Here is a 27,539-nt window from a genome sequence, read left to right on the forward strand (position 1 = left end):
CTTTCCTCTGGCTGTCTTTGGGCAAGGGTGTTACAAACCTGCTGTGCATCCATCTTACAAGGAAACACTCCTTTGCCCGAAGGATTTCGTGTAAGGGGATGAGCCGTACGTATATTGCCTGACTCCCAGGGCGCACGGCTGTGCATTAGCTGCAGTGATGGAGACATGGGAATCCACGGATGGGTAAGGTCATGCAGAAGGTCTGCAGAACATCCTCTCACCACGCTCACAGCACAATTCACGTTTTACCTAATGAGCATTAAATCTACAGAAACGACTGAAAAGCCAGCACAGTAAATAACAGGGGAAAGCAAAAGCCTTGGCAGGCTCCTGAAACAGAAGAGGTTGCATTAAGGAGATGCGCAGGAGAAACCAGACTACAGCACAGATCCCAAAAGGCAAAAGTTTCCAGAGGTCCCTCTTAGCCTGATCCAGGGAAAATGATTCCTGGACCTTAAACCTGATGATGACCGTAACCCTGAGAGCGTGAGCAGGACGCACTGGTCGTGGGCTGGCACTGCTCACCCAAAGCCCGTCTTTAGCTGTGCACAACCTCGGTGTCTGGTTTGGGGACTTCGTTTAAAGTAATGCCTCTAGGGGTGAAAACTCATTTCTGGCCTTGTGGTAATCAGCAAAAGCATAATTAAGCAGGGTGTAAACCAATCCGGTTAGCAATGATCACATCTCCTTTTCCACACCCTCTCCCTTCCTCCCTGTAGACAGCTCAGACATACAGAAGACTTCAGTCACATCGCTAACACCAGCGTCATACCTCCCTCGTTGCACCTTAAACCTTCCAAACTCCATCTTAGGCCAATTTCTGTCACAAGTAGTAGGATGCAGATCACCTACTAACCCACATAAAAAAAAGGAGTCTGACATCAAGTCGCTTTGCAATTCGGGCTCCCTAGGATTTGGCATGGCATTAAATAATTCTCATTTTCCCCGAATTCTCCTGCAGCAGAAAGTATGCTCAAACATGCCTTCAGGCGTACACACATGTCCTTGTTCAGTGGCCTGAATACTCTTTTATGCCACATATTTTTTTATTTTCCTGGTAAAACTGAGGCTGACTCACCCGCTTGGTGTCCCTCCGCTTGTGCTCTTGTGCCGTTTATCCCCGGTCACTCCCAGGGGCTCAGCCTGGGAATGACAGAGGGTTTCCCAGCTGAGGAGCTCTGCTGTTGAAAGGACATCCTCCTATTTATTCATCTGCCATCGCTTCGGCTAGGCAGCCTCCAGGACATCGTGCAAAGGGAGCTCATTTGCTATAATTTTCATCAGTTGTCTATGAGTTTTTCAGTCCCAGGGCTGGATGAATGTGAGTTTAAAAGGATGAGTCGGGGCTAGGAAAACAGCATGCCCCAGTTAAAATGAGGGGGTTTGTTCTCCTCCTTCCACCTGACTTTATCTTTGTGTCTAACAAATCTCTACATGTGGAAGGCGAGCCTTCGAATATCTTGGCATTATTTACCAGCTTCCCGGTGCAATGTGGTGAGGAATGTATGAGAAAAATGGGATGAAGATGCCACGAAGCTGTTGTGATAGCCCTTGCAGTCACGTGAATCACATGGATTGCTGGCTGGCGTAGTGCTGGTGCTTTTCCATCCCTCTGCATTATCCTGGTGAACTCATAAATCTTTGAGCTCAGGAGGTGCTCGGAGTCTGCAACTTGGTTTTAGCATTACAAGATGAAAACATTCAATATAAAGGCTGAAAGGCCACATTACTTCCCCAGAAATGTAGGTGAGGATGAGGCAAGAAGTAACCTGAAAGCATTTGATCTGAGGAAAACAGTGGATTTTTTTCAAGTAGCTCCCTTGGGGACTTGAGAAAGGAGACCGCTCCTGAAGAGATCCTCTTTCCTTAGAAGACTCTCCAAATTTGCTCGCTCCACACCACTTCATTTCATACAGCTCAGGTTGGAGGGCAAGGAAATAGAAATTCCCACTTGAAAAGCTGGAAGCCCTGAGCACCTGCCTTCTCTCCATGCTGGGTGAGATGCAACAGCCCTCCCTGCCGCCCCGCTCCCGTCCCCCCCTCCAGACGAGCGTTTCACGTTTGCTGAGCCCGGATCATCCTTGGGTGAAGAAGCCCAGAAGCTGCTTTCTCACCATTTCCCTTTGCTTTCATTTTGTTGCCATGGAGTTTGCTCACATCATTTATTTTGCTTGCATCATATTAACAGCTGTTTCTGTTTCGTATTTTTCTACGCTGAGAATTTTACTTACAACCAGCCTGGCCCTACTCACCCCATCGCTGTGTCACCCTGTCCTCTTTTGGGCCAATCTCCTTACCAAGAAGGGCATCCCAACCCCTTCTGCCCATCTCTGCTTGCAGCAGAGCCAGGGTGGGGGTTCAGGTGAGAAATTATTCCCTTAACATCAGAGTAGTTATGAGTAACCCTCCCTTTGTTTGCAACACATGAACAAAAACTGTTTGGGTCTCGCTCCCAAAGCCAGGGTCCCAGATTCTTGTTTAGATACCTGTAATGGGCTTTCGGAAATATATGCTACAGCTGCTCGGCTTTTCTGAAAATCAGGCCGCTTTATTTTGGTACCTAAATGTGGATTAAGAAGCCCTGACTGCAGCCAGCCAAGCCCAAAGGTCTGCCCAGGTTGTCGCAGCTCCCACTTTCTCTTCAGATGCCGAAGTGCTACAGGCACATCTCCAAATATGACTAACCGTAGTTAGCTCTCCAGCCCCTGCTTTGGGAGATAATTGTTCTCATTTTAAGGCTACAGCTGATCTCAAGACAGATCCCGTGAGTAATCCCGCCTGCACAGTGCTGGGCATCGCCGCCATGGTGTGCAGGTGTGCAGCCCCGGGAAGGTGGGATGCTGGGGACCGTCGCCCGGCTGAAAGGTGGTCGTGATGCTTGTGAAGTCACCCGGCGAGGAGGACATCTGTGTAGGAACTGAACTCACACCCTTACCAGCCAACAGGACTTAAATGCAAAGGAATGTGTCGCTTTCAGCCCAGATCCCAGAAAGTATTTTAGTGCCCACCTCTTCCTGAAACACCTACGATGCTATCAGATTTTGTAAAGCTCACGAAGTACCCAAAGCTGCAGACCGGTACATACTGAGGCTGCTGAAAGCGTCCAACGCCTGCGTTCAGGGAGGACTTGAGCAGCTCGTGTCGGGCTGGGAGCAGCTCCCAGGCCGTGGGGAGTCCCTCCAGTCGCCTCTCAGCCTTTCGGTACCCAACCCTTTTCTTGCCAATCTTTCAAAAACCCAGCGGCTTCCTAAACTCTCTTGAAAATGGGACCTCGCTTGTCCGTACTCCCTGCACGTGAGCGTGCCGGAGAGAACCGCGGTCTCCGAGATCTTGCTCTGAGTTTGTCCCCGTGCCCAGCGCCGCTTCCAGGGGATGCGCAGCATCCCGTAGGCAGGGCTTGAAACGGAGGCGGTCGGCTGAGCATCGGGGGCTGTTATCCCAGGAATCCCAGAGCACAGATTCTTAAAAGCTCTCACATATGGGCGGGGGGGTGTTTGAAAAGGGTGGACGGGGATCACATTTCCCGACAGGGCTCGCCGGCCTAAGGAGTGCCGAAAAATGCAGTTGCGAGGTCAATGCCTGCCGGCATCTGCGGCCAGCACTGGTACTTGGCCGTCGAGGATGCGTACGGGGCGGAGGAGAAGGGTGTTGGGTCCTGCCTTTGTGTTTTCGGCTCTGGTATCCGTGTCGTTGGCTTTGCTGTTGCTAAGGGAACCCACGAGTAGTTATAAAACAAAAAACAGCCCTGAGCCATACTGTGTCAATTAATGTAACCAGACATATTTCCTCAAATAAGAACCATATGTTAGAGATAACATCTTTGTTTGTTGCTTGCGGTTTCCTTGATGGCAAACTACTGTGCTATAATCCTTTAGTGTCCGACTCATTTATAAAGTCATTGTGGATGAAAATACAAAATACTGGGAATGCTCGCTTGGGGCCGGGCTCACCCAGGGCTCAGAGCTCCCAGCGAGGCGCCCGCGGGGAAGCAGAGGGAGGCAGGAGGATGCTCTTTGCCCGGAGAGCATCTATTTTATTCTCTTGAAAGGGACACCTGTGATAGCTCTAGTCCTCTCCCCTCCAGTTTGTTCTCCTTTAGTTATCTATCAATCAGCCTTATGTGTGTTGTCAGGCCAGGTGTCTTCTCAGCATGGGGGGTTAAATTTTGAAACATCGCCAACTGGTGTAAGATGCTTATGGGGTTGGGTTTTTTTAGAGGTATTGTGGCATAGAAAAGCCTACAGGCTTTGAACAAAACTTCAGCTCCTCAGCCTCTATACCACTTCAAAGTGGGACTTAAAACTGGCTGCAAAATGCATTTGGGTACCTAACTCCTGCTTAAATCAATACAAACCTGAGGATCCTAAGTCACATAGGTATTTTAAAAAGCTGCACCGCTTCACTGAATGGACGTATTCGAATCTGTGCAAGCCCTTAAGTAGATTTACTTGGTTTAAGATCATTTTGCTATTGATTTCCTCTCTTGATTACTTATCAGCACAGGGCACGTGCCCCTCGGCTGCCCAGGACCTGCACTACCTCAGCTGGAGCAGCTCTCTGGTTTGGCAAACGGGCGCAGCCTCGGCTCCGCTCACGTGGACTTTTGCTGCAGCAGAGAAACCCTTTAATGATGGGATTTGTAAGACCACAAAAAAGCACAGGAGACAGGAGAACTTAATTATTCTTTACAGGATTGTTTTTCCCTTGGATATCACTGCTCTCAGAAGGGAACAGAGGTATCAGTCTAATAATTCTGCCTTGGTCAATCCCTTATGATATTTACACAGCGGCTGTGCTATAGTTGGTGGGTAAATACAATTTCTTTGATCGATGCTCACTTGCGGCACTTTGGAGCCGTTTCATGCTGCGTTTGAGGAAGGATGCGCAGGTCGGCATGCCCGCCACGCTGCCGTCCCCATACCTTCACCTCCCTCTGTGCAAGTGCACTTGGGTTATTTGGCTCCCTCCAAGGCAGAGCACTTAGCTGGCTAAGTGAATGATTTTGACATCGGGGAAAAAGGCTCAAATTGCAGTTGTATAGAGTTTTTCCCTACCAAATTTAAAAAAAAGGGAGGCTTAAAGCCAGGCGTAGCTGAAGTGGCACGGTCTACAGAGCAGGCAGAGCCCTCACAGGCTGCACGCGGTTAAAATGGGTATGAATTTTGCCTTCCAACTAGCTGACAAGTTCAGACCATATGCCTTGCTCACCAATTATCCACGCTCTTGCAGATGTATTTTGCTTTCACAAGCACTCAGCAAAAAGCACACGTATGATTTTTTTTTAACACCAAGGTGAAGGGACTTGCTCCTTGTGCTCTACCGTCACTCTCTGTGCTCCATTACCATCAGCTCACGCCTTTGTCGTCCCCCCCGCCCCCCCCCCCCCCACGCCCTAGACCCTCAGTCTCACCTGGGTGCCTGGCAGGCAAAATTTTGGCTGGGGTGAGCAGGACTTGTGTGCACAAACCCTCGAGCTGCGGGAAGGCTGGAGCTCCCGGCTGTCCCACGGGCACCGGCGTGGGCAGCCACCCCACGGCACGGGCGAGCTGAGCGGAGTGATGGGACGTGTCTTGGCTTAAACAGTCAATGTTTTCCTCTGATATTTGGTACTAATACGTTAATCAGATCTTACACACAGCCTCTCATTGTATTGCTCTCTCTGTTTGTACAGTAATTAATTCTGACTGCAGCGACTCCATCAGCCTCAGGGATCGCTGCGTATGTGCCTGCGCTTGTGATGTGATTTTGGAGGATGCCTGAATGAAGCAGCGATGTTTGCTGTGCGATTTCAAATTGAAACTTGATGACAAATTGATTACTGTGGAACAGAAGGAGCGTGGCGAGCACAGCCACACACGGCCCCCCCTTGTGCAACCCCATCCAGGGGCGAGGGGCTCTGAGCGGCTATGCGGTGGCTGGAGAAGCGGGAGCCAGGCGCTTAGCCTTGGTCCTCTTCTCGCCAGAAGCAGAAAAACTAAAGGTGCAATTTGGTAAAGCCAATCTGAAAACCCTTCCCTTGGGGGGTGCCTGCTCCAATCACCACATGCCTGTAATTCCCATCAGACTTCACCTGCCGCATCCAAGGTGAACCGGGCTCCGCGACGTGCAGCAAATGAAATCCAGGTACTTTCTGAATACATACAGGTTGCCATCGCGTAACAGCAAACACATATTAGACTCTGGTCTCATCCCGCACTCGGAGGGCAGTGCGGCTCGCGGCTGCGTCCAGCCTGCTCCACCGTGAGCCGCGCTCGCCGGGAGGAAGGTCGCATCGCGCTGGCTGGCTATCGGCATTCGGGGAGGGGGAGCGCGCATCGCCCACCCCTCACTTCCCCTTTTACCCGCTGGCTGAGGCTGTCACCGTTTCCAGCACAAAATTTCATCGAGTTCCCACCCTCCGAGCAGCGCAAGGTCGGAGCTCGGGTTTGCGGGGTCTCTGCGGAGCCTCCTGGGCAGCATGGCGGGGGCGGCCGTGGGGAGCAGCAGGCACCCGGCTGCGCTTTTCGCTGTGTGGTTTGTTAAGTGAAGTGCTGGAGGCGATTAAAAGCGTTCCTGAGAAATCCCTGCTTTCTCTGGGCAGCGGTGAGCGGGGCAGAGTGCAGGCAGCGGGCTCGTCCTCCTGGCCCTAAATTTCTTGTTACCCCGCCAAGGTCCCCGTGCATCCCCGGGAAAGCAGCTTTCAAAACACCCCTGTGCCTCTGTACCCCTTCCCACGCTGTTTGCCCTGCATGCGAGGAAATGATTTGGCTCGGGGTAAACTCTCATTTTCATCGTCAGATGAAATTCTTCCCTTAAATCCTGGGGATGGCACAGTCCTGTTGGGGGTTTATCGGACGGTATTAGCATCCCGATGCCAACGTGACATGACCAGTGAAGCTTCTCTGGTCCCCTCGGGAAGCCCGTGGCCCTGCTGTGACGGGCTGCTTTGAGACACCATTTGGGAGTGGATATTTATTTTATTTGGGAAACGGATTAGTTATCTGTTAGTGTTTCTGAAACTCTCCTTCTGTACTCAGTAACACACACGCACCCGCACGTCTCTGGGGAACAGGGTGCAAGTGCCAGGCACAGGGAAGCACTATGTACCGTGGGATCTGGGTTTTCAATTAGCTGAACAGAGCAGTCATTAAGGGGACTTGCGGGGCAGCAAGATGTGTGTACCACCCCTGTGGAGATAACAAACCTTTTAATGCTCAGGCAAACCACGCTGGGAATGGCAGCTGAGCAGGGCCATGAGATACGGGGACACCTTGGAGGGCTTGTCTATCTCTCGCCTCCTGCAAACCTGGAACAGCTTTTAAACCAGCATGGCTTAAAGCAACCTAAATCCACCACCCCCCGCTTCAAACCACTTAAATATATATTTATCTGAGAGATGCCCACCAGCGCAATTAAGTCGACATTCATTAGCTTCATACAGAGGTTTTCTCATGCACAGCAGCCTGAACGAGCTTGGGCTGCGGTGCGTAAACCCCACTTTAACTTACTGACTCTCCATGGCTGCGGCTGCAATTGGCCTTGTAGGGGTAATTCCAGCCAGTCCAACCAAGCTGTTGCACAGCTGCGGGCGGATGCTTTTATACTGGTTTTAACCTGGCTGATAGCGGGCTATCTCACACGTCTGGTGGTTGATGCCCTCCCTCAAGACTGCCCACCCATCAGCTGCTCCCGGCAGCTTGAAGCTGGGTGCTCGCCTGAGCCTTTGACCCCAACCGATGGGGCTGCTCTACCCAAACCGCCCGCAGGGCTCAGCCAACCCGGCCCCCCGGGGCAGAGCACCCGTCCCCTCCTCTTCTTGTGGTCCCTCTGGCAGCACCAGCCCAGCTCCAGCAAAGCTTTGCGCGTGCGTGTGTGCATGTGTGTGCGTGCATGCATCCATGCATGCGTGAGGGTGTGCACGCAGGGGGATACTCACGTCCGCTTTGCAATACTTCCACCTACAGAATAAAATCCAGAACGGCAGCGGGAGCAGCCAGCAGCGGCCCTGGGAGCCGATGGGTGCACAGCATCCCTGGGGGTCCAGCTGGGTGGGGGGGCTGCTTTTGGGAACTGGGGCAAGCTCTGTGTGTGTGTGTGAGAGCCCCTTGTCCTCTCCAGCAAACCTGTGAAGATAGATTCTCTTTTCATGGGACAAAAATGGTAATTTTTGCAATTTTTTTTCCTTCCACTGGAATATAAAGACTTTTTTTTTCAGGCCAGCTTTACTAATTTTAACTACTTTTTTTTTTTTTTTTTTTTTTTTTTTCCCAAAATGCCCCACTGGGCTGTGGCCAGGCAGGAGACAGGACTGGAAAGCTGTTTCCTTTACAGAAGTGTTTTTTCCTAAGTGGGGTGTAATTGCCAATGCTCCGCTGCGACAACACCCGAGTGCTGTGGGGGTGCACATCGGCCCCGCAGCAGAGAGGGGAGCGCAGGGCACGGGGCGGCAGTAGCAGGTTCGTTTCCTGCCCCAAAGACCTTGCAAGCAACAAGCTTGTGCTTTGGAGAGGGCAGAGCAACAAGGAGCACAGACGGGAGAGCCACAGACTTGGCAGCTCGTGGATGGTGCTGATGTCAAACGATGGATTTCACGAACGTTTCCTGGCAGGAGCAGTGACCGGGGAGAGATTTCCCGGAAAAGGGACCCTTATCGCTGTCATTAACAGCAGTGCACATGGCACGCTCTGCTGCACCCGCTGCCACTAACCTGTGGTTTTTGGCGGTGGCTAAAGCCCTGATGAGTACTTACTTGTTGGGCCAATTTCCCTTGAGAATAGTCTTAGATTGTTCACTATTATTTTTCTTCCCAAACCATCCAGAGCTTTTGGTCCACGTACATCCTTCCAACATCTGTAACGAAGCTGAAAAGGAAGGACAGTCACAACAGTTTGCATTTACTCACTTGAAATATTTGCATCATTTTGCTGAAAAACTAGTCAAAACATTTTAACAAAATACTTTTTCTGAGAAAAAGCAATTCTGAGGGTGAGATCAACCCAGCCAAACACCCATGCCCTAGGAGAAGTGGTCAGGTGGAACATTTCCCACCAGTTCCTGCGGGTCTCTCTGGGGGTCTTAGGTCTTCAGAGTTCAGTGGCAGCACCTTATTTCCATCACAGTATTTCTAACAGCAGCCTCACCAGCAGGCGATGCAGGAATACTCCGTATTTCCCAGGAAACAGTCCCCATTGCAGCACAATGCGGTGGGGCAGGCGCTGTGGGTGCCACGCTTGGTCCCAGACACTGGCAGGTGTCACCACCATCCCTGAGCTCCTACCTGCCAAGGTCCTCTTAACACCCCAATTTATTTATCAACAGACCTCCCATGGTCTCCTTTCACTTGGGGTTCCAGATGAGACTGGGCAGCTCGAGGCTTTCACAGCCACTTACTGTTAGAGCCATTTTTTTTTCAGATACACCCAAGCCACGGGGCTGTGGCTCAAGGTGATGCGTAGCTCCTGTTCCTGCTTCGCCCCAGCTGCCATCTGCCACTTTGCCAGGATGGCATCCGCTCTGTCGGTGTTAAGCAAACATTTGCCTGTGGCCATCTGGGTTCGATGGTGCAGCCCAAGCAACCTTCCTGCCTGCTGTGATGGCAGCAGCAGCAGAAGCTGTGCTCCGGAGACAGCCATCGCTGAAAATACTGGAAAAATAGAGGGGAAGGACCAAAATATCTCTTGTTGTGCTTCATCTGCATGCTCCATCCCTGGTTTCTTTGGCTTCCTGGTACTTCCATCAGTACTGGTGAGAGAACAAGCACAATAAATCAAGCATAAAGGGATGGGGCAGAGGGAAACGGGTGCTGTACTGCGGTACAGCCCAAGCCCGGAAAGCCATTGCTGTCCCACCAGCACATGGGGTTTCAGTTAGAAATAGCATTGCGGTGGGGCATTACAGAGTCTGTTTTTACCATAAAATCATTTCCACTCTGAAGGGTAAATGTTTAAACACCGTGTCACATACCACTGTGCAGAAGAAAGCCTGTACAGATGACAACGAGCTCAGTCAGAAACAAAAGGTCTGCATAGGGCGCTCAAAACTGCACCTCGCTTCTCAAACACATCTGTCTCTTACTTCCACTGCCTGGTGTGGCTGCCTGGGTCTGTAGCGAAGGCAGAGCTGTGGGCTCTGGGCAGGAGCTGCAGTGAGGCACTGCTCCCTTGGGCACCTCTACATTCTGATGTCAATGGTGGGTCACCAAAGCCACCACATCCTTCAGAGATAAGTTTCAGCTGACGAAGGGTTCCCACTAGTGACTCAAGCACACGGAACACACAGAATTTAAAAATAACAAGCCTTAAATACCTCTCAACCACTGAGATTTGTCAGTGTTAGCCTCAAGTGACTCCTGAAGGTCGATATGGATGCTTAAGGGTCAAACAGCACTCTCAAATTATTAATTTTTGTGATTTAGAGTTTAATGAACGTGTAAGGACACTTCAAAGTCTTGGGAGAGACATAAGAGATCTAGTTGTAAAAACAATGCAGCAGCTCCCTTAAAATAAGCTTTGGCTGATGCTTCACGGCATTGTTGATGGTTATTGCGCTGGACCTAGTGCTGGCACGCGACACAGCAGAGCGAGGCCCCGATGCCAACCCGCTCCCAGCACATTGCCCTGTTCCTCAGCCGGTCACATCACCTCCCAGCGCAACCTGTGTCACATATGCGTGACTGCTGCGAGCAAGCTGACATTTTCACTCTGTCACTGCTTTTGTCCCCCCCTGCAACCCTAAGTTTGGGGGAGCAGCTTTCCTCCTGTCTGATCAAGCCAAAGAGACCAACGAGCTCACGGCATGCCCATGGGATACGGCAAAGGAGGGAGAACCCTTGCTCAGGTGTGGCCCAGCCAGAGGCAGGACAGTCAGACCCTGGGTGCTCCCAGCTGTGCCCTGCGGCCAGGGCAGCTCAGCAGACCCAGCTGCGTGTGCAGCTGGGTCAGCAGCTGTAACCACACTCACGTATTTAAGTATTAAACTGTTACTTACCCAGAAGCTTTCTTTCTGACAAGTTAAGGGACATTGACAGGATTACAGCCATTCGGGACCCTTATGCCACTTTCAGGCTGCTCCACCTGCTCTCCATGAGCACGCAGCACCGCCTGAGGGGACTCAGCCAGTGAAACAAACAACTCGCTCCCCGTTGCGTGCTTCTTGCTGCTCAGAGCCCCAGCACATCTTCTCTGCTTTCCAGCGCTGACCTGACATCCTTGAGCTTCAAGAAGGATCTGCTGCTTTTGTTTCAGTAACCACAACCATTAATTTTATGGCCCATCTTTGGCAAAGACGTTGCATGGTTAAGGCCACCATCCATAAAGCTGGCTGAAGACATCTTTTTTTCCCATGGAAGAACAAACGCTGAACTTCTTGCTAGCTGACTGCAAGCTCACTGCATAAGCAATCTGCAGCAGATGGTGTCTAGACGTTCGGCATCACCAGATGTTCCAGCTTTACATGGAAGTTAACTTCTGCTCTTCAGCTCTGGAGCAAGGGGCACTGGAAGCACAGAAGGGTAATTAGCGCTTACACATAAACACAAATATAAGGGCTGAGCCCTCTTCATGTTTTACTCCGATACACAAACTCTGACATTCAACAGAGCTTGAGCCAATTGTGCTACTTCAAAATTGGGTTTATATCACTGCCCTAGACTATCTAAATACTTTTATCTAGGGAAACAAGCTACCTTAATTTCCATAGCAACAGATAATTCTTCTTGAAAGCAATAAACACATGAAATACAGTTACTGCAGTAATTACTGCAGATTAAAAAAAAAAAAAAAACCCACAGAAGTAACCAAGAAACAGAGGAAGATATTTATCTTTTCCCACTTTTCAAAAAAATATATTCCTTTTTTGTATTTCTAGAGAACAGATGCAAATCAGGCCTGGCAGGATGCTGGGTACCTGCTTACGAGAACATACCAGTTCCAGTGAAGCTTTCGCTCAACCACAGGTTTTTTTCTTTCCCTTTGAGGTCTGCAGAATGTGTACCCAAACAGACTGGCACTTGCTCCTACAGCAGCACAGGATACCAGACCCATTTCAGTCTTGTTTGGCCCCAGGCTTTGCCCTCTGCCATGCTGCAGGTGAACATACCCAGCCAGGTCACCCTCAGCCAGAGCAGTTAAATTGTGAGCTGCATTTTGAGAGCGCAAAGGTCTTTTTATACTGCATTAGCAGTCTTCATACCCAAAGGGACTGCTAGGGACTCCAGGTTAGCAGCTGAAGCTTGCCAACAACAGCAACCACCTTCAGGCTTCAGATTTTGTTACTACCTGAGCAGCAACTGAGAGAATCAAACCCAGTTTCTCCTCACCCCTTTCATCTCTCCTTTACCCACAACTCCCCCCACAGCTGCCCCAGGCCAGGTTACAGCTTTGGGTTGTACAGTGGCACTGGGTATGCTTCCAGCAGCTGGATGCTAAGAAATCACCCCAGCACAGGGGTGAGCTGCCAGCAGCAAACTGCTCTGCATTTCATGCTGCACCACACCTGGCCTCTTTAAGCCAGAGTTTCCCCAAGCTTAGTCAGTGTGACCCTTCAACCAAGGGCAGCAGCACAGCAGGCAGCTTTGCCCCAGGGAGCTCAGCTGTGTAATCACCACACTTGCCATAGGATCCTTCCTTCTGCTGCCATCATCCTGCCACCAGTAATGAAAGAAGGGAAATAAAAATCCTGAAACCTCATCCCTCTAGGCACGTCCTTATCTGTCCTGCTTTGTACTTCTGGCACAACCAGGCTAAAGGAGGACAGCAGATGACAGCAACTCACTGGCAGCTGCAACAGATGGGCAGGGAAGAAGTCTCCACCTGCCCAGGGGCAGCTGACAGGGAAGCTGGGACACCAGTAGCCCAGCCCTGGCTTGCAAAGCACAGCTCTTCCACAGCTTCCCCCACCAGCTGCCCGTCCCACTCCACTTCAGAGAAGTCCCTGCTCATTTATCCAACTGTTGCACGCATGTCAGCAGTGGACCTGGCTTCCCAGCTGCCTCCCCTAGGAAGGACACCAACTTCTAAAGCTTTCCGAGTCTTCATCTGCAATAGAAGCACATCGATATCCCAAATGTCCCATTCACATGCAATGGTCAAAGTGACACAATTAAGAAAATTAAGTTTAGTTTCCATGTATTTGACATCCAACAGGCAGTAAAAAAAAAAAGCTTTATATTTTATTTCTTGTAAAAATCTTTTAACACATGCAGACTAAAACCAGTGTAAGAAAGTATCCACCATCGTTTAAACAAATAACTATACTTAAATATAAGTGTCTGCAATTGACTTGTATAAAAATAAGGTACATTTTGCTTTTTTACAGAAATCCATTCTCCAGTTCTCATATCAATAAACAATACACAACTCTAATACATACAATTTAACCTGATCGTTGTTTTCCACCAATTTGATACTGCTAAGGTATTATGTGCAAAAGTTGGTAACAGTTTCTTTCCCAAAAGAAAAGTCTTCTATGTGTTTTAGAAAATTAGATACTGGGTTTAAATTAATCAAATCCTAATCGGTTCCTTTGTTCTCAAAGAGTCCCATTTACTGTATTATATACAGGCTTAACTAGAATCTGGTGCAGGTGCAAACCTCAGCGTCTGTGCCTGCTGTGTCCTGACCGGCCGCTACCGTGGTGTTTGCCCTTGTGAGATCTCTCGAAGGAGCGGGATCTCTCGCGCCTGTCTCTGTGGTGTCCCCGCTCGTGCCTGTGCTTCTTGGCAGCATCAGAATGATCCCTGGATTTGCTCTGTGAACGTGAACGAGACTTTTTCCTTTTATGACCGTGCCTATTTGCACTCTTCAGCTCTTCCCTACTATGCTTGGTCTTCAGGTGTGGCGAGCCGTGGTTGTGGTGTCGGCGAGGGCTGCCACTGTGGCTGCGGGACCTGCTTCTCGATCTCGAGCTGTACGTCCCAGACAGGCTCCGCCTATTATTGTAGCTTACAGAAAAGTGTTTAAAATTAAAACATGTTTTCAACACAGAAGAGAATAAAAAAACATAAATCAATGCTTAGGAACTTCCAAGTTACTGGAAGAAACCAGACTGCTTCTCCCACAGAGGTAACTGATGAATGATAGTGACCGTCCCAGAACATGCCTTTGAGTAGAGTTGCTTTGAAAACAAAAAGCCCAAACCAAACCCAGAATGCAGTGCCTTTCATAACTGTTCCACCTTGTCAGGAATCTTCCCCTCAATGCCAGATTGCAAAATGGTTATTGCCTTTTTCCCTTCAACGATTTGACAGTCAGCAATACTCAGGGCAACACTTCACTGAGATCCAAGTTTGCAGCTTCCAACTTAGATGTCAGCCTGAAGATTCTTTAAAAAAATAAAGTCAGCAGGTGTCACTGCATCACCCTGCACAGTTCCCCCTTTTCCCCAGTCGCAGAAGAGAGGCAGAGCACTGAAGAGCCAGACAGTGCATCGTGCAGCACTGACAGAAGATACATTCTCCCACGCATTTGTAAGAAAGCTGCAAAACATGAAACTGGCTCCTATGGCACTTCTCACTCCTTCAAAGTGGACTGAGTTCTGAGAGACTGCTCTCATTTATAACGGACACCTTGTGAAGATCATCAAACAGGGTAAGACTACCTTACACTCACTCCATCACAGACTCATCATGTACATCTACAGTTAGGATACTTTTAAGCTTCCATTTTATGGCAAAGCTTTTAGAACTTGAACTATTAATGGCACAGTTACCAACAGAACTGCTTCACGCCAAGAACCGAGAGCCTAAAGCCAGACCCAAGTCTCACACTTCTGCTGGTCAGCAATTAGAAGCTTGCGTTAAGCATCTACAAGCTACTTGGAGTGGCCCTAGTTCTTAGAAGTGAAATGCCCTGCTGAAATATCCCAGAGAACTAAATATGACAAAAAAAGACAACCCTTGCAAAAAACCCTGCCCCCCTCCCTGCAACTGCCCACCAACCAAACAAAAATCCACTACTTACTGCCGCCTAGGAGTGTGAGATCGAGACCTTGACTTTGTTCTTGACCTAGATCGACTAGCACTTCTGCTGCTTCTACTTCTCTTGCTTTCTTTTCTCATGCTTGGGAGGGGGGGAGAAAAAAAAAAGGTTACACTTCTGAGGTACTCGTTACGTCCATGAAGTAGCTCAGAAGTAGTTCACTGTACTTCAGTTGAAGAAACAGTTTTTACAGAAGTCTTCTCTTCATCAGGAAGAGATTTTCACCTACCCATTGTAAGGGCTCTTTGAAGCTTGCTGCCTCTCTTCTGGCTCTTTTTTAATGGTTTTGGTATTCAGAGATACTGGTGTCTTCTCTTCAGTTTTTACTTCTCTTGGGGAAGCTGAGAATTAGATTTAAATTCAAAATTAGGTATTTTATTCATAGACTTTGTAATAAACATACTGTATCCTTTATACATCTTTACCAGTATTTGCACAAAAAGTAAATACGAACTCAATAGCTACTATTTCATTCCATCTTTCCATTTATAGTACACTCCTAGAAGAGAACACTGCAGTGAGATACTCATGGGGAGACGCATAGTTTAAAGCCAACTGCCGGCAGGGGGGAGAATACTGTGACCTTCAAGCCAAGCAGGCAGGCTCAGTTGAGCTTTTGTCCACCAGGGCCCAAGTGGTACAAAATAAAAGCTGCCCTTAAGGTCCACAAATACATAACTTAAATTGTTACCTTGACAGTTAATTTCCAATACTATAGAAAGAATTAAGACTCAACAGCAAAATTACAGATTTCATTTTTATATTAGTGGTACAAATATAATACATAACAAAAAACTTAGTTTAGAATCAACCTGTCTCTACAGTCAGCTGATATAGCCCAGAGATGGACTCACCTTTTCACAGAAGGGCTACTATGCAAGAACGACGCATTTTTATCTGGCCTGCTGACAGTAAGGCAGAGGTGCTGCATTATGACCACACCTTCCTCACTCAATAGGGTTCAGAGGTTTAATGTGAAAATACAGAAAGGCAGAATTCTGTCAGAAGCTTTCCCTCAGTTTGTCAGCTAGTAAGAAGTCTTCCAAAACCCCACCAGAGGTCCTGCTTTCACTCAAACTCTTCTCACCTAGGCTCCCACTTCACAGAAATAAGAAAAAGCTTTCATTGTTTAGTGAGAAATTTACACTTGCCAGCTCAAAGACCGGTGGAAACTCAGATGAATTGTTCTTAAGGAGGAATAACTGCTATAAATATTGCTTTCTCAGAATATGTTCTTCAGTTCCTGAAGCGGCCATGTAACAAACAAGGGCCTGTGCCTTACCCACCACCACCAGACCAACGCTCATGGTAGCCTTTAAATTTTGTTGGTAGGTTACAGATCAATACCACTTTAAGAGGTAAAAGCACCAAGACAAAACTGTCTGTTCTTTGTATCATTACAGTTCAGACAGATTTACTGGCCGGTTCAAGACAGTTAACAGTTGACAAGTACATTAAAAAAAAGAAAGCAGAGAAAGCAATTTCCAGAGATACCCGCTGCAAAAGGAACCATGAAGGCTATTGCTACACCCTCCCCAACAGATTAAATCCTGAGTCTCTCTTCACAACACAGTAAGATACAGCAAACTCCTGGGTCTAGACATTTTTCATAACATAATTATCTTAAGGGTGCATATTACTAATATATCACTCTCCCATCTGTGGAAGTATGGAGTAAAGCACCCTGTTTCCCTCTAATCTGCTATTTCAAGGTATTGAAACTGTAAAATTTGTGTTTTGAAAAAAGAAAGATTTGTCTTGCTTCTCAGTTCTGTAAGAAAGCCTAAATTGTCTAACAGCTTAAGCAGCAAACCTACTTTTTTTTTTTTTTTAAAACACCTTGGGACACAGATTTAGAAGACTTATCAAATAGCATTATGCAAGTTTCTGTTCAGAAAACCAACTTACATGGTTTGGATGCAGGAGAAAAGCCACCCAGTGTTGACAGTGCTGGAGTTCCATCCGGATTTAAACCTTTTGCCTTCAGTTTAGCTTCCTGTAGTGCCATTTTCCTCTTTTCTACTTCTTTATCCAGGAATTCATAATTGGGCTGTTAAAGTAACAATGTGGTAAGAAGCTGAACTACTGCAATCCATATTTTCATCTCATTTTTGAAAAATACTTAATTATCTTTTAATAATCTGTCCAGTAAAGTAACTAACTTCCATTATTTGTTCTCACATGCCCCTCAGAGGAGAAGCCATACAGCAGAGCCTTTCCAATTAGTAGATTTATATGCAGGCATTCCCAAACACACTTAGACAACCATAAGGCAACTCAAGCTGCACTGAAAAGGAAGAACAAACATCTCGAAGTTACCTTCTTCCTGGTATAGAGCTTAAGAGTTGTTAAGCATATCTCCTGAATCTCCTCTTCTGTGGTGCCAAAGAGCAAGAACCAGTGAGGGCGGGTAGGTAGTGGAATCTGCAAAGAAAAAACAAAACACTGAGAGCTTAGTACTGGAGATTACAGACCAGGCTTTTGTTTTAAATATTTCCATTAATTTTCTTGAAACCAAATTAGTAGCAATAAAAGGCAATGCTAACTAAAGACAGATGAATACTCACCTGCAGAGCTCTAGCAGCAAGATAAATGCAAGCACATGCTATAGTCTCTGGCTGAAAGCGAACAAACACATTTGTTCGAAGGCTGTCATTCATGTAATTCCTAAAAAAAAAAAATTTTAGGAAAAGTTGGATCTCAGGTTTACATCATTTTATTTAGAGGATAACAATACTGGAGACTCAATTGACTTTATTATTTTTTCTGTTATTATATTAAACACTTGGTTTCTTTCAAATTATTGCATTTGATGTTTACATCTGTTACTTCTGTAACAAAGTTTGCACCATTGCCATTGTTTTGAAACCCCAATGCAAGTAATAGTATGTAATGGCTACTTCCTAGGTAGGTACGTTAAGTTATACCATGAAGTGTCCATTGAGTTAACAATCTAACAAGTACTTTTCATCTGTGCAGCTGTTTGCTTTAAACACCAGTGTTCTTGTATTTAAAAATCAGTATGCTTAAAATTCAAATGCAAGCATGAAAGCATGGTATAGTTGTAACCTACCATTTTCCAGAGGCTAGATGCAACCTCTAAAGTTCATAAAACATTGCATTTAAATCCTATGTGTGCCTCGAGTCACATTAACTTCATCCAGAAAGAGAAGCGTCCAATTTGCTCACTGAGTGTTGGAAAAAGACCTGCAAGTTAGTAATGGGTCTCCCACTTCACTAAGCTACTGTTCTTCCACCACAGTGGCACTGCCAAGCAATACATGCCAAGAGATACATTTAAACAGCAGAGACCTCCATCGATTTCTAAGTTACTGAGCTACAGGAAAGAAACGAACAGCAGTCAGTAAGTATTGACTCTACAGAAAACCATGCCCAATATGGCTTCTAAGTGAACATGCTGCATGCACTGTAATTGTCTTTTTGTTTTTAAACTCAAGTTTAGCCAAATGCTAAGTCAACTAAATAAATGTTGGCAGAAAGTCTACCCCACGTGTCCTTTAAATACACTACAGTATACAGTAGTTAGGCAACAAATACATTTAGAAACATTTTTAACAGTTACTTCTAAAAGCAAATATACAAATCCTTTCGACACCCAGACAGAACTAGAAGATGCTGCCCGATGGATATGGACCACTTCAGTGAATCTCGGATGAGAGCTTGCACTGGGTTGGCTGGAGAGAAGGGCAGCCAAACAGGCCATCCCCAGGTCATGGGCTGAGGTGCAGAGGGCAGAGCTCTATGACTTACCATCATGGACTACCCTTTAATTAAAGAGTAGAAAAAAGAACAAAGTTAAATTGAGTTCTCCATTACTATATTGGAATCAAGCCATGAAAATAGTAAGCAGAAACAAGCACTAAAATATTTTGGAAGTATATATTTGTGTAATAACTTACATCTCATTGCTTTGCATATGGATCATCAGGCTTGTTATTTCTGCTACTATTTTCCTGGCTAGGAAAAGAATGGAAAATAACAACTTACCAGGCTGTCTGTACCAGGGTTTGATTACGTTCACATTCTAAGACTTGTAAATACATAACAATGATCTGAGGAATAAGGGGGAAAAAAACAGACTCAGTTTTAACATATAAAATAACAGTAAGGAAGTAACTATGTATAATCAAACAGTATTCCAAAACAATTGTGTCTCCTCTTTTTTTAAGCATACACTGTAAGCTCACATCATCCAATCATGTTGAGACAGTTCTTTTACTACATTTGTATGATTTTCAAAAACAGTCACCTTTAACATTTCCCAAGGAAGCAACTTCTACCAAACTCAGTATGACTATTTGCCCAAGCACTCTGGCAAAAGCATTCATGATAACTACTAAGAAATAAAGAGACGAAATCAGTCATTTTACACCCGTATTTCTTGTCCCACAGCTCACAATGATGCCATCAAGGTGGAATAATATTCACAATAATATTATCTTTGATAACTCACCTTATGTGGATGCTTGACATGAACACAAAATCCCAACTCCTTCAGTACCCTCCTTTCTGCTTTGATTACTTGATTTTTGGTGTTTATGTAGTTCTGATCAAGTATCAGGGGGCTTGGAGTCCTATAGTTTGCAAGAAATAAAATCAAAACTGTTTTGCATATCCAAAAATAGCAGCATCTCTGTTTTCCCTTCCAACCAACTAATGGCAACAGAAACCGGTTTTCAACTCCTGCAAGCAAGTTTAAGCATTAATCTTGTGCTGTCCAAGTTTAGATAAACTAGTTTAGTTTCTGCTTTTGACTAGCTACAGATGAGATGACTAAGATAAAAAAAAGTCTTTTGCTACTGTGTATGCAAACTATGCTGGTCCAGCTGCTGGAACAGAAGTCCACTTTACAGTGAAGATCTCAAAGAACCTTTACACTTCATGACAGAGGTGGGGGAGGAGTGTGATACAACTACCTTTGCTAGGTAGGACTTCAAAGCAGAAGTAAGCTAGAACAGGTTTTTTTACCGATATTAAAGTAGCAAGCTTGTGCTCTACAAATTTCAGTTTCCTATGCACTCTATAAGACAAGATGATTCAGATCTTCAGAGAACAAGACAGCCCTGCTACTCTGATATACAAAAAGCCTAGTAAAGCAAAGAATTTAACCTCTGAAATGGTGACAGATCTGCCTGCGATTCTCAACACTGCACCCACTAATCAGTGGGTATCATGTCACTTCTGCTGTTTGCATTTGCAAAACAAGAGCTCATTTCACAGAGAAAGATTCCTAAGTCTACCACTATCAAGTCCTAATTCCTTCCAAATCCAACACTTTAAAGTTTAAAAAAATGCTTTGGAGAGTTCAAGTAACTTGCTGTATGCTTCATGCACAAATGTCATACTCCATTTCATATTCTTTTCTTTGTCCATGCTTAGACTTGACCTTTCAACATTCCACATGGTGTTTTTTAATCCACTTCCTCCTCAAGACAGACCAGCTTTTTCCCTGTTTGTAATACGCCTTACATATTCCACATGCTTTCCAACACAGAAGAATGTTACTGCAACTAGTTACACTCTAATAAATCAGTCTGTTTACATTATAAACCTAGTACACCCCAAGCACTGGTGACAAATTTATCTTATGTTACCTTCAAAAGAAAAAAGTAATGCAAAGTGGATTCAAAATACAGGTTCTGTTTTATCAGACAAAATATTTCACTACTAACTTGTCTTTTTTTGATTCCATGCAAGTTCCACAAGTGGATCACACTTCTCTTCCCCAATAGCTCACAGTAGAAAAACACTCCAAAAACCTATGTTCCCACCCCAGGAAGAAAGGGTCAATTTAATTACAAGGCTAGCTGAAGGGCTTCCCAACTTCAATAATCCAGAATTTATGCTAAGACTTCTGCAGTCACCTGGAAGGATGCTTATTAGCATTAGTCAAAGGATACAACAAGCCATCCACTTCACTAATAAAAGCATCATGTTGTATCACCATGCACTTGAAGCGTGAGCTCTCCCTGCTCTCCCCAAGGGGCTGAGAAGCAGCTCCCAGGAGGTCTGAAATGAACCATTGCAGCTTCTTGGTGCCAGGCAGGACCTACAATTCAAGCTTTACTACTTCTGTCTCCTAATAAAAATGCAGTGTTTTCCATGCTACATAAGAGTAACTTCACTAGTCAAGTGTTACTCTCACTCATCAGGGCAAGTCTACAAAGACAGTCATTTTAAATATAACCGAGTCAAATATTGGGGTTTTTGTTTGTTTGGGGTTTTTTGGTTTGGTTTTTTTTTTTTCCTTCCCATAAATTAACTGGAAAAGAAAAACTTTTAAAGCTCCTTTAAGGTAACTACTTCAGTAGACAGGCTATGATTTTATCTGAACGCTCCAGAAGTACAAACGCTATCCGAACACAATGCTCTGGAGTAGGAGACTGGAAGAACCAAGCTGAAGTTCTTCAAATCAGTAAAACTGATTCACTTCCAATTGATTTCAACTAACTATACTGGGTTTTATAACAACATTTCCTCCAATATCGCTTTACTTAATTTTATCTAGAGATCACTGGCATTAACAGGATCTGCAAGGCATCATTCAGAGCAAGTTTAGGTGTCCAGGCTCAGCTTATCTTGTTAGCAGAACACTTCATCAGAGGTGACAAATCTTGGATGAAACAGAGCAGCTATGACTTCCAGTCTAAAAAAAAAAAAAAAATCAACAACGGGACAACATGACTGCATGGAATCACCCAACAACCTGCTGGAGGATTACTATCTTCCACATGCCTCTGCATTCTCTGAAAGCTATGTAAGAAAGTCAGTATTATGAAAACACAACAAGGTAGCTCAAAGTGCAACAGTAAAGACTGCGGGCCTTACTGCATTTTAAGTTTTCACTGTCCTTCTACAGGGCCATGGGACCAGCACAACAGTTCATACTTTGGTTGTACATGTTCAACAGCAAAGTGATAGGAAACTCAAAATTAAGACACTCGAAAGTGTGCTTTACTGTCGTCCCCCGTTACTCTGGTCACTTACGACACCCAAGTTCTAGAGATCTAAAAGCCATGAAAAACATCAGTTTATCCAGACAGTAGTTCCAGAAATAGAAAGACAAATGCAGGCTTTTACCTACTTATGCAAAAAAAAAAATCTGCAGAAGACTTTACTGCATCTTATTACTGGCAAAAGTCAGGCTCCCCAGTCTATTAAGATTTACCAATTTAGTACTTTTGCCATAAACTCCCAAGTGTTGGTATGCATAATTATTTAGAAGTTGGAAACTTCAGAGATTTCCCTTTGCAAAACTTCTTAGCTTTCCTACTGAGAAAAGAAAAAAAGAGGAACTTTGCTACTGCATTTGCTGCACTTAGTTCTCAGTCCAAGCAGCAACCATTTTATGTCCAAGTAACAAACCAGAGAAAAATAATTTATAAGCTTACATATAAAATATAAGCTTCAAGCCCTATATAGCCAAGTAGCATTACAAATTCTTACTTTGAATCTGTTCTTACAGATCAGCACTAGAGCTCCGGGCAAGACTTTAAACTTAAGAACAAGGAGCACACAGTGCCCATTCTGATAAGTCGACTAACATTTAGTTGCAAAACTTCATCAGGATTTAGTGATTGTGTAACAACCCAAACGATTAACACACACTGTAATGTGTTTGTAACAATAAATAAATTACAAATTCCTTTTTTTAAATCCCTGTGACATATGAAACCTAAGTTCTCAACACAGCTACGGCTTCATTTGATGTAATACTAAAATTTGCCATCTTTGGAGTGTCTAATACTTTGGAGGAAGAGTGCCCTGCCATGTAGTTTTGTTCATAATGCAAAAAGTACTTCTGACAAGTACAGCATAACATCAGCATCTCATTTCAAAGACCAGATCTCTCTCATGCCAGTCAGTAAGAGAGAAGAAACTGAGTTCTATATTTGTCTCCAACATTGTAAATACAAGCACCGTAGATTTATGGAACAGTTTGAAGAACACTAAGTAGTGTGCATTATTAATACAGGCCACTTCCAACATGACTGCATGAACCTGTTTGCTGCAACATCAGTAAAGAACGGCTGACTGAGCATCTCAAACCAACATTTGTGAGATTACACGACAAGTCACATTTGGTTCCAGTCTCATAAGGACTTTCTGCAACTTTCAGGCACATTTAAGAGAAATAAAATCAACTTCAAACTACATTCTACATGTTAAACAATAGTTGCACTTCGCTCAAAACACAGATGTTTCAGCACACAATTTTTTAAAAAGCAGTATTTTCATAATACGAGCTTTTCTCCATGCACACAAACATTTTTACATGCAGTACTACATGACATATGCTCGTGAAAGATCCAAAAGAAAATATGCTTGTCCAAAACACTTTTTAACTTTTTCTTACTTCTCAGTATTAGAAATACCACCTAGCAGTAACTCAGGTCTTACAAAAAGAAAATTCCAATGCAATTCCCAGTTCTGCAAACACGTACATATAAGGGACTGCTTACATAATAATTTATATAAATAGCGTTACAAATTCAAGATTTCCGTATCCTTGTGAAGGCATGTTTTACTATGAATTCAAACTGCAATTATACAGAGCCAGCAAGTGGAACCGAGAACCCAAAACTGTTTAAGAAAGAAAGCAAGCCTACTCAAACTACTCAAACTTCATGTGTAGGTTAAGAGCTTCAGTTAACAGAAGTACTAGACTAGAGACGAAAAGAAAGTACAGCAGCCTAACTGACTGTTTCAGTTCTGGGTTGTGTGTGAGAAACTAACTACAGCCTAAGTGTTAGCTTCAGATAAAAAAAGATTAAGCTAGTATTCTAAAAACCTGGACAGCAAAGAAAAAAGCTTATAACAAGATACAGGAGTTCTTCCAAATGGTTCACCAGCGGCCAACCTGTTAGTCCCCCGATTCCAGTGACCTATTCTCAGAGCACTGGCTTCTCCTTGGGGATTTTCGATACTTCACTCACTGTTGCCATGACGACAGCTTCATCTTTATGTACCACTCCACATCACCCAGGCTTTGGTAAATGTAGCTGGTCGCTGTATAGTCGGTTGCAAGGGAAAAAAGAGTTGAAGTTAATAACGTGTACAGATTATGTAATTGTAATCTTGTAAAAAGTACAGAAAAACGTTTACATCCTGCTTGTTAAAAAAAAAAAAAAGGCAAGTCTGAATGTCAGACTTCAGCATTTTTAAGATTAATTTCATGCAGATTCACTCAGAATCTCAGAGCAACAATACCCATTTCTCCAGAAAATAATGGGTAGAAGTGCACGATTTCTCTCGACATGATGCATTTTAGACACCATGTGACATGCACAAGTGACATTCTGATTTGGAACAGGCTAGCTGGAAAGATTTAAGTTCACAGGTTAAGTTCAGTTTCTCTGATCCTTCGCACAGCACAAAGAAACAACTAATTTGTATTCTCGTTGCAAAGAAAAGCATTGCATATGATTAATTAACCTTCACTGCCTGGATCAAGGCCAAAACATTACGAATCACTGAACCGGCTTCAATAATTCCAATAACCAGATTCCCTTGTCATAACCGTGGTAAGAAACAATACCACCGAATTCACATTTGGCACAACTTCACAAAACTGAGGGCCATCAGGGATACAACTTAAAAAACAAACAAACAAACAAACAAAGCTAAGTTCCAATGTGTAACACCTAATCATTCTTATCTAAAACTAACTACCATAACATGAGCACCAGGCAGTAAAAGCCAAAGTCTTATTAGATTCAACAGAAGCATAACCAGGATAAAGACACCGAGAAACAGCTGGTTTCCCTAAGAGATTTCTACTCTACTTCTCAGAAAAGGTTACACAACACTAAAGTTTAAATTCCTGCTGTAACCTGGTGATACAGAGCAGAGAAATGAAAATGTGAATTTAAGAATCTAGCTGAAGACAAAATCCCTTTCTAACTGTGGACTGACTACCTTACACTTTAAGCAATCAGCCGCTAAAGGTAAAGCTACTTCATCACAGCTGGCATCTCCAATCTCACAGACTATAAAACTGCTGCATGACAGATTTAAAGAAATTTTGCATTTAATAGCAACTTAGAAAACTCCTTCCCTTCAACCATTCCTTGTTCCTTCCAATACGTCAAGTTAATTTGCTTTACACATGAAAACATACATCGCTTTACACACAAAAAAGCAGCATTAGGCACTCGCAACTGAGAACAGCTCTACAACTCAGCAGACAATTATCCAGATCTGCACACAGATCAGGTAAGCTTACACTCCAACTTCATTGACACAAGCACACGGTACCATGAAAAAACACAAGTCTCACTTTTTGCAATTAAAGATGCCTTCAGCTTCCAAGACTCAATTACACATTCCTTGTTGAAGCGGCGTCCTTAAAGCTGCAAACACTGTAGGCCAAACCATACTTTTTTTCAGATACTTTCTAAAATTGCTTTTTCTAAAAGGTAATACTGTCATCACTGGGAAAAGTTCAGCTTTCATCTTTTGTCAGCTGATACTTTATTAGCACCATAACCACATCTGGACGGCCACATACTAACAAGAGAAAAGCATTAAGACTACTGAACGTGGTTAAAAGTCTGGAAAATATACAACAACATGCTAATTGGCTACTCAAAGCTAAGACTACCTTTCAAGAACTACAAGACATCAAAAATCAATTAGCAATAGTCCTAAAACTACAACCATGGACCTACAACTAGAACCAATGCTCATGACTTGTAGCTATACAAGTAACGAAAACAGGTCTACCAAGTAAACAAAAGTAACAGTAGAAGTTAGCATTGAACTGTACTGCCTACACAGCAGCCAAAGAGCACTCCCTTCTCAATTTTAGGTCGTTGAACTTAGCCTGGAAAAGTACTGTGAATTGAAAACTGCAGTGTACATTAGAAACAACAGGTGCTTATGTTCATAACGAAGCTTATCTTACCTTTTTGCTCTTAACTGACGCAAATGATGAAACACGTTGATCACGTCCCTTATACGACGAGGTGCCTCTTCGATTTTGGATGCGAGATTGATGCAGGCCATAGCAACAATCTGAAAGGAAGCCCCGTTTCCATAAGAAAATGGTTTTTAATCCCACCAAGACTACAATTACATAAGTAAAAAAAAAAAAAAAAAAAAAACCCACAGAAAAAACAAACCAACAACCGCGGCCTAAAGGCTCGAAGAGAGCGGCCCGTTTGGCTTATGTCTGGCCAAATTCACCGGTCGCCCAGAACAGCGCCTAGCGCTCTCCTCCCTCTCTCCCCCGCCCCGCCACTTCCCCGGAGGCCGTGCCGCGCTCACCTCGAAGCTGTGCTTGACGAACGACTTCGAATAGAAGAACCGATGAAACAGCACCTGCCCCGTCGCCATCGCCACCTATGAACGCAAAGGGAGGAGGAGAAAGAAGGAGCGGGAGTCAGTCACCGGGCCCAGCCGCCGCCATTTTGTGTCAGGCACCAGCTGGCGCCGCCGTCGCCCCCCCCCCCCGCGCGGCCGCCTCACACGCCCTTCCCGCCGCGCCACAATGGCGGCGACCGCCCGCCCGCCCGCCCTCCTTCCTTCCTCCCCTCCGCCCCGGGAAGGCGCCGGGGCCCGCACCCACCTGCGGCAGTCGGAGGAGGATGCCGGCCGCCTGGATGAGCTCGCAGCCCAGGATGCGCAGGTCGGTCTCGCACTGCAGGTCCAGGCCGTCCTGCATGGAGGGAGTAGGCGAGAGGCGCTCCTCGGGGATGAGCGAGTGGTCGATGGTGAGCGATACCTCCGAGTACAGCCGGTCACCGATAAGGATACCCGGGGCGGCGGGAGCCGGCGGGGCGGCGGCGGTAGCGGAGGAGGAGGAGGAGACGGAGGCGGCAGCAGCGGCGGCAGCAGCAGCGGCGGCGGCGGTGGAGGGGGGGGCCGGGTGTGTGGCGGAGGAAGCCATGATGGCGGAGCTCGTCCTCACCCGCAGCCGGCCACGCACAGACTAGCGCGGCCCGGCGCTGTGACGCAGCACACAGCGGCGCCTGCGCGCGCGGCACGCCGGGAAAAAAAAGTCCGCCCGGCCCCGCCCCGCCCTGCCCCGGTCGCCCACGATCGCCGCTTGGCCCGGCGGAACCCGGGAACCGGGAACGGGAACCGGCCGGCGCTGCCCCGCTCCGTTACAACGCGAACGACGCGGTGGCCGAGCCCGCTCCCGCCCGCATCGCTGGGGACCTTCGGCGGGAGAAAGAGGCGGGGGTTGCCCCCGGGAGGGGAAGCTCGCCCCCGGGAGGGGAAGCGCGCCCGGTCGTCGGTGAAAGGTCCCGGGGGGCGAAGATCCCCTTTGGCAAGCGAGGGAGGAAATGAGGACACGCGTGGGGGCCCTCCCGTGGGGAGGAAACGGCTCCACCGCAGCCGCCCCGGGTGTGAGCTGGGGAGGGAGGGGGGCGGCTCGCGCGATTCACTTTTTTTTTTTTTTTTTTTACAGCTTTTTCCACTGCAAAAGGTTTTAAACAGTGAAAAATAACTCGCTGCACTTCCACAGCAGCAGAGGGAAAAGAAATCGCGCTGGTTAAACCGTGTTTTAAAAACCGTATAGGTTAACTGGTTTGGAGCTGCGGGTGGGGCTTTTGGTGC

At 45.9% G+C, this 27,539-nt stretch overlaps 1 protein-coding gene across 7 annotated transcripts; it reads right to left on the reverse strand.

Annotated features, from left to right (window-relative positions):
* Positions 1-13,125: 13,125 nt before the first annotated feature.
* On the reverse strand, positions 13,126-26,993 carry CCNL1 (cyclin L1). 7 transcript variants are annotated; one of them, XM_030027702.2, is made up of 11 exons: positions 26,545-26,993; positions 26,244-26,318; positions 25,882-25,991; positions 19,429-19,549; positions 18,963-19,027; positions 17,522-17,621; positions 17,274-17,378; positions 16,863-17,004; positions 15,184-15,295; positions 14,937-15,035; positions 13,126-13,918 (listed from the first exon to the last, which is right to left on the reverse strand). In XM_030027702.2, exons 1-11 carry the CDS (start codon positions 26,863-26,865, stop codon positions 13,570-13,572), a joined length of 1,599 nt encoding a protein of 532 aa, XP_029883562.1. In that variant the 5' UTR covers positions 26,866-26,993; the 3' UTR covers positions 13,126-13,569. The 7 variants fall into 7 exon arrangements, 3 of the variants coding, with proteins under 3 accessions (XP_029883562.1, XP_040982925.1, XP_029883563.1); XR_005933474.1 differs by lacking the exons at positions 13,126-13,918; positions 14,937-15,035 and adding an exon at positions 15,809-15,904 and having other exon boundaries at positions 15,235-15,295; XR_003925322.2 differs by lacking the exons at positions 13,126-13,918; positions 14,937-15,035 and adding an exon at positions 15,809-16,052 and having other exon boundaries at positions 15,235-15,295.
* Between the last annotated feature and the right edge of the window lie 546 nt (positions 26,994-27,539).

This window comes from Aquila chrysaetos, chromosome 10, assembly GCF_900496995.4.
Source record: "Aquila chrysaetos chrysaetos chromosome 10, bAquChr1.4, whole genome shotgun sequence".
Lineage (NCBI taxonomy): Eukaryota > Metazoa > Chordata > Aves > Accipitriformes > Accipitridae > Aquila > Aquila chrysaetos.

Bases quoted from the DNA above. Each gene is read 5' to 3' on its own strand.
- CCNL1 (XM_030027702.2), bottom strand. From the start codon at position 26,865: ATGGCTTCCTCCGCCACACACCCGGCCCCCCCCTCCACCGCCGCCGCC. The intron at 15,296-16,862 runs GTAAGTTGGTTT...TCTAATTCTCAG, and splicing joins TTCTCCTGCATCCAAACCAT to CTTCCCCAAGAGAAGTAAAA. The intron at 15,036-15,183 runs GTAGGTGAAAAT...CCCCCTCCCAAG, and splicing joins TCAAAGAGCCCTTACAATGG to CATGAGAAAAGAAAGCAAGA.